At 39.6% G+C, this 7,312-nt stretch overlaps 1 protein-coding gene across 1 annotated transcript; it reads left to right on the top strand.

Moving 5' to 3' along the window:
- The first annotated feature begins 1,187 nt into the window (after positions 1–1,187).
- LOC124509335 (60S ribosomal protein L31-like) lies at positions 1,188–1,496 on the top strand. The gene has a single exon (XM_047075873.1). It carries the CDS (start codon positions 1,188–1,190, stop codon positions 1,494–1,496), a length of 309 nt encoding a protein of 102 aa, XP_046931829.1.
- The last annotated feature ends 5,816 nt before the right edge of the window (positions 1,497–7,312 follow it).

Raw genomic sequence — 7,312 nt, 5'->3', positions numbered from 1 at the left:
TTGAGCATTTGACTCGATTTCAGCTCAGGCCATGATCTCATAGTTTGTGAGATCGAACCCCACACTGGGCTCTGTGCTGACAGCATGGAGCCTGCTTGGGATTCTCTCTGTCTCTCTCTCTTTCTGCCCCTCCCCTCCCCTCTCTCTCACTATCAAAATAAACATTTAAAAAAAGAAATCCAGAGATGAAAGTCTCTGTAACAAAAATGAAAAATGCCTTGATGAGCTCATTAGTTGATTTGACATGACTGAAGAAAGAACCTCTCTCTGAGCTTGAGGATATGTCAAAAGAAACTTCCAAAACTGAAAAACAAAGAGAAAAAAAAAGAGTAAAAAAAAAGTCACATGAAATCCCAGAACTGTGATACAACTATAAAAGGTGTGACATATGTATATCAGGAATACCAGAAGGAAAGGAAAGAGAAAACAGAAGAAATATTTGAAGCAATAATGACTGTGAATTCACCTGAATTAATGTCAGAACCAACCACAGATGCAGGAAATTCAGGGAACACTAAGCAGGAATAATGCCAAACAAAAAACTACAAATATGATGTTCAGACTGCAGAAGATCAAAGCTAAGACAAGGTGCCTGGGTGGCTCAGTTGCTTCAGCATCCACCCTGATTTCGGCTCAGGTCATGATCTCACAGTCATGAGATCAAGCCCCGTGTTGGGCTCTCCACTGAGCACAGAGCCTGCTTGGGATTCTCTCTCCCTCTGCTCCTCCCCCACTCACACGTGCTCTGCCCCTCCAAAAAAAAAAACATGAAGAAAAAATATTGAAAGAAACAAGAGGGGGGCGAGGAACACTTTACTTATAGAGGAGCAAAGATAAGACTAACACCTGACTTCTCAGAAACCACACAAAGCAAGAAGAGTGGAGTGAAATATTTAGAGTGTTGAGGTAAAACTGCCCCTCCCACAAATATAGAATTTTATATTCTGCAAGATAATCTTCCAAAAGTGAAAGTGAAGTACTTCCTCGGATGAAGAAAAATTGGGAGAAATTGTTGCCAAGGAAACGCCTTGCAAGAAATTCCACGGCTGAGGCCTCAGGGTCCTGGCACCTGCAAGCCCCCAAAGTGCAGCAGCATGAGGCTGAGCTTGGAGAGAGGACTTGACTGGCACTTGTCCCACTCCACTCTGAGCCTCCTTGTCACCTGATGTTAGATGGCATCTACAATGATGGATGGCAAGAAGAAAGAGGACCATTCTGCCATCACTGAGGTAGTGACCAGAGAATATACCATCAACATTCACAAGCACATCCATGGAGTGGGTTTCAAGAAGCGTGTCCCTTGGGCACTCAAAGAGATCTGGAAATTTGCCGTGAAGGATAAGGGAACACCAGATGTTCACACTGACACCGGGCTCAGCAAAGCTGTCAGGGACAAAGGAATAAGAAACGTCCCATTCAATATCCATGGGCTGTTGTTTAGAAAAAGTAATGAGGATGAAAACTCACCAGACAAGCTCTATACGTTGGTTACTTAAGTACTTGTCATCGCTTTCAAAAATCCACAGACAAGGGCCCCTGGGCGGTTCAGTTGGTTAAGCTTCCAACTCTTGGTTTTGGCTCTGGTCACGATCTCCTGGTTCATGAGATAGAGTCCCGCATCCAGCTCTGCACTGACAGTGTGGAGCTTGCTTGGGATTCTCCCTCTCTCTCTCTCTCTGCCCCTCCTCCATTCACTCTCTCTCTCACAAAATAAATAAATAAGCATTATAAAAATCCACAGACAGTTACTACAGAGGGGAACTAAACATTCTGTGTCAAATTGAGGTATAAAACCACCAAAAAATCCCCAAAACAAAATGTTAAAATAAATGCTCAGAGAAAAGGAGAATCATAGAGGTCAGAAACTGAGATCTACATAAAGAAAAGAAGATCATCAGAAGAAAAATAAGTAAAGGTAAAATAAAAACTCTTACTTTTTTATTTTTAGTTGATCTAAGAGATAATAATTTGCTCAAAATAAGAATAGCAGTAGTATATTCAAGGATCATATATAAGTGAAATGAATGTCAGCAATAATTCAAGGGATCAGAGGGAGGAATTAGGAATATTTTATTTTTGTTAGGTACTTACGCTATCCATGAACAGGCATAGTGCTATTCAAAAGGTGAAATTAAGTAGTTGTAAATGTATAATACCAACTTTACTGAAAAGTGAAAAAAAGAAGTATCATATCAATAGATGCAGGAAAATGATATGACAGACCACCCATTCATGATAAAAACTCTCAGCAAACTAGGACTAGAGGGGAACTTCCTCAACTTGATAAAGAACATATACAAAAAACCTACAGCCAACATCATACTTTATGGTGAGGAATCCAAAGCTTTTCCATTAAGATCAGGAATAAGGCAAGGATGTCCCCTCTCAACACTGCCTTTCAACATCATAATGCAAGTCCTAGCTAATGCAATAAGACAAGAAAAGGAAATAAAATGTACACAGATTGAGAAGGAAAAATTAAAATTGTCTTTTTTTCACAGATGACATGATCATGTTATGCAGAAAATCCAAAAGAATTGACAAAAACACTCCTGGAACTGATAAGTAATTAAAGGAAGATTGTATAATATACCAGGTTAACATATAAAAGTCAATCATTTTCTGAAATGCCAGTAATGAACAAGTGGAATCTGAAATTAAACACACAATACCACTTACCAACAATGAAGAGACAGACAGAGAAATCAAGGAATCAATCCCATTTACAGTTGCACAAAAAACCATAAAATACCTAGAAATAACTCTAACCAAATCTATACACTGAAAACTATAGAAAGCTTATGAAAGAAATTGAAGAAGAAAAAAAAAATGGAAAAAGATTCCATGCTCCTGGATAGGAAGAACAAATATTGTTAAAATATCAATACTACCCAAAGCAATCTACATATTCAATGCGATCCCTATCAAAGTAACACCAGCATTCTTCACAGAGCTAGAACAAACAATCCTAAAATTTGTATGGAACCAGAAAAGACCCCGAATAGCCAAAGCAATCTTGAAAAAGAAAACCAAAGCAGGAGGCATCACAATCCCAGACTTCAAGCTATACTACAAAGCTGTAATCAAGACAGTATGGTACTGGCACAAGAACAGATACTCAGATCAATGGAACAGAATAGAGAACCCAGAAATGGCCCCACAAACGGATGGCCAACTAATCTTTGACAAAGCAGGAAAGAATATCCAATGGAATAAAGATAATCTCTTCAGCAAGTGGTGCTGGGAAAACTGGACAGCAACATGCAGAAGAATGAACCTGGACCACTTTGTTACACCATACACAAAATAAACTCAAAATGGATGAAAGACCTCAATGTAAGACAGGAAGCCATCAAAATCCTCAAGGAGAAAGCAGGCAAAAACCTCTTTGATCTTGCCCGCAGCAACTTCTTAGTCAACACGTCTCTGGAGGCAAGGGAAACCAAAGCAAAAATGAACTACTGGGACCTCATCAAAATAAAAATCTTCTGCACAGCGAAAGAAACAATCAGCAAAACTAAAAGGCAACCAGCGGAATGGGAGAAGATATTTGCAAACGACATATCAGATAAAGGGTTAGTATCCAAAATCTATAAAGAACTTCTCAAACTTAACACCCAAAAAACAAATAATCCAGTGAAGAAATGGGCAAAAGACATGAATAGACACTTCTCCAAAGAAGACATCCAGATGGCCAACTGACACATGAAAAAATGCTCAACATCAATCATCAGGGAAATACAAATCAAAACCACAATGAGATACCACCTTACACTTGTCAGAATGGCTAACATTAACAACTCAGGCAACAACAGATGTTGGCAAGGATGTGGAGAAAGAGGATCTCTTTTGCATTTTTGGTGGGAATGCAGGCTGGTGCAGCCACTCTGGAAAACAGTATGGAGGTGCCTCAAAAAACTAAAAATAGAACTACCCTACAACCCAGCAATTGCACTACTAGGCATTTATCCACGGGATACAGATGTGATGTTTCAAAGAGACACATACACCCCCATGCTTATAGCAGCACTATCCACAATAGCCAAAGTATGGAAAGAGCCCAAATGTCCATTGATGGATGAATGGATAAAGAAGATATGGTATATATATATACAATGGAGTATTACTCAGCAGTCAAAAAGAATGAAATCTTGCCATTTGCAACTACATGGAGGGAACTGGAGGGTATTATGCTAAGTGAAATTAGTCAGTCAGAGAAAGACAAATATCATATGACTTCACTCATATGAGGACTTTAAGAGACAAAACAGATGAACATAAGGGAAGGGAAACAGAAATAATATAAAACAGGGAGGGGGACAAAACAGAAGAGACTCTTAAATATGGAGAACAAACTGAGGGTTACTGGAGGGGTTGTGGGGGAGGGATGAGCTAAATGGGTAAGGGGCATTAAGGAATCTACTCCTGAAATCATTGTTGCACTAATGCTAACTATATGCTAATTTGGATGTAAATTTTTTTAAATAAAAAATAAAATCAAAAAAAAAGAAAAAGAAAAGAGGAAAAAACCCCCCACAATGCCACTTACATTAACACCTCCCCCAAATGAAATGCTTAGGTATAATCTAACAAAATATGTACAAGATCTCTATGAAGAAAACTACAAAACTCTGATGAAATAAATCAAAGAACTAAATAAGTGGAAAGATATCCCATGTTAGTGGATAGGAAGACAATATTTTCAAAATTTCAGTTCTTCCCATCTTGATCTGTAGATTCAATGCATCCCAATCAAAATCCCAGCAAGTTACTTTGTGCATGTCAACAAGATGATTCTAAAATTTATATAAGAAGCAAGAAGACCCAGGACACCCAACATTATATCAGAAGAGGAAAACACGTGGCTCTGTCTGTTAAGCGTCCAAATTCAGCTCAGGTCATGATCTCGAGGACCATGAGTTCGAGCCCCGTGTCAGGCTCTGTGCTGACAGCTCAGAGCCTGGAGCCTCCTTTGGATTCTGTGTCTCCCTCTCTATCTGCCCCTCCCCCACTTTCTCTGTCTCTCAAAAAATGAATAAACATTTTTAAAAATTAAAAAAAAAAAAGAAAATTAACAACACAATTTTAAAAATAGTCAAAATACCTGAACACAGGGTACCTGGCTGGCTCAGTCACTGGAACATGTGACTCATTATCTTGGGGTTGTGAGTTCGAGTTGGAGATAGACGTTACTTAAAAAAAAAAAAAAAACCTTTGGGGCACTTGGATGGCTCAGTCAGTTAAGTTTCCAACTCTTGTTTTCAGTTCAGTTCATGATCTCACTGTTATAAGATCAAGTCCCACATCAGGCTCTGCTCTGGGCATGGAATTTGCTTAAGATTCTCTCTCCCTCTCCCTCTGTACCTCCCCCACTCTCTCTCTATCTCTCAAAAAATAAAATAAATAAACCTTAAAAAAAATGCCTGAATAGACACTTCACCAAAGAAGATTTACAGATGGCAAAGAAGCATTTGAAAAGATGCTCCACATCACATGTCATCAGGGAAATGCAAATTAAAACAACAATGAGATACCACTGGACACATGTTTGAAAGGCCCAAATCCAAAACACCGCTAACACCAAATATTGGCCAGGATGTGGAACAGCAGGGACCTCATTCATTGGTGGTAGGAGTGTAAAATGGTACAGTCACTCTGGAAAACAATTTGGCAATTTCTAACAAAACTAAACATGGTCTTATACAATCCAGCAATCATGCTTCTTGGTTTTACCCAAAGGAGTTGAAAACTTATACAAAAACCTGTACGTGGGCATTTATAGCAGCTTTACTCATAATTTGAAAATTTGGAAGTGACCACCATGTCCTTTAGTAAGTGAATGAGTACATGTATGGAATACAGTGGAATATTATTCAGTGCTCAAAAGAAATGAGTTATCAAGCCATAAAAGCCATAGAGCAACTTTAATTCATATTACTCAGAAAAAGCAAAGCCAATCTGAGAAGACTGTGTACTGTATGATTCCAACTACGTGACATTCTGGAAAAGGCAAGACTATGGAGATGGTACAGAGATTAGTGGTAGCTAGGAATCTGGGAGAGGGGAGATAGAGTGGGGGTGAGGAAGGATGAATAGGAGGATCACAGAAAAATTTTAGGGCAGCAAAATTATTATGTATGATACTATAATGATGGGTACATATTACACACTTGTCAAAAAAAAGCCCTTAAGTGTACAACGATTCAAGAGTGAATCTTAATGTAAACTACGGACTTTGGGTGATAATGACATGCCAGTGCAGGTTAACTGACATAACAAATGTTCGCTCTGGTATCGACTGTTGATAATGGAGAGGCTGTGGTGTTGGGGAGGTAGGGAATAAATGGGCACTCTCCGTACTTTCCCTTCAGTTTTGCTGTGAATCTAAAACTGCTCGAAAAAAATAAATTCTATTTTTTTTAATTAAAGCAGATGAATTGGGAATGAGAACAGATCTCTATATACAACTGAACCACCGTGAGTTTCCCATTTTTCTCCTTTGGTATTACCCAGCCTAGACTCAAGTCAGACCAAAACCCAGATGTATGCACTGTTGTGAATAAAAAGAACTCTAAGAGAAACCCCTGATTCAAAGAATGGGAGAGAAGTGTAATAGAGAGTGGAAGAAATCTATTTTCTTCCTGTCTCGCTCACACCCCTACCCCAGACAACCCCCCTGAAGTAGAGCGGAAGTGGCTGCTGGGAAGGCACCTAAAACTCTGAAGTAGGAAAACCCTTTCTGCCTAAAGGAACTGTGGGCTCAAGAGTGTAAGGATAATACCCATGGCTTTTTTTTTCTCGATCCTCTCACTGCTTGGTCCTAGAGGCAGACACAGTTCCAGAAAGTATGTGCCAGAGCAGGAAAACTAAAGTCCTAGTGTTCTAATTAGAAACCCAGGTAGTGTGCAGGGTGGGAGTGGAAGCAGGAAAGCATTGGGGAGATTTCTTAGACGAAAAAGCTCAAAAGAAAATTGGTTGTAAATTCCTGGACTATTAACCTCTGAGCTGTGTCTGTGCATGCATGGATCTGACCGTAAGCAGCAAATCAGTGCCTTTGAGATCTGAACTATAGGATGGATCACCATCCAGGTCCCAAATTAGCCACCGGTGTGGTGCATACACAGGGCATATATAAATACCATTGCAAAGGCTTTGGAAACAGAACTGAGATTAGAACGCAAACCCTCAGGGACACCTGGATGGCTCAGGCAATGGAGCATGCGACTTTTGACCTCAGGGTTGTGAGTGTGAGCCCCACGGTGGGTGTAGAGATTACTCAAAAATAAAATCTTAGGGGCACCTGGGTGGCTCA

This window comes from Lynx rufus, unplaced genomic scaffold, assembly GCF_022079265.1.
Source record: "Lynx rufus isolate CCGP_SWC_20201006 ecotype Redwood Valley unplaced genomic scaffold, mLynRuf1.p SCAF_1, whole genome shotgun sequence".
In the NCBI taxonomy this organism is placed as follows: domain Eukaryota; kingdom Metazoa; phylum Chordata; class Mammalia; order Carnivora; family Felidae; genus Lynx; species Lynx rufus.
This window is presented reverse-complemented; position numbering and strand designations above follow the sequence as displayed.

What these genes read in the sequence shown, in the direction of transcription:
- LOC124509335 (XM_047075873.1), top strand. Translation starts at nt 1,188, where the DNA reads ATGGATGGCAAGAAGAAAGAGGACCATTCTGCCATCACTGAGGTAGTG.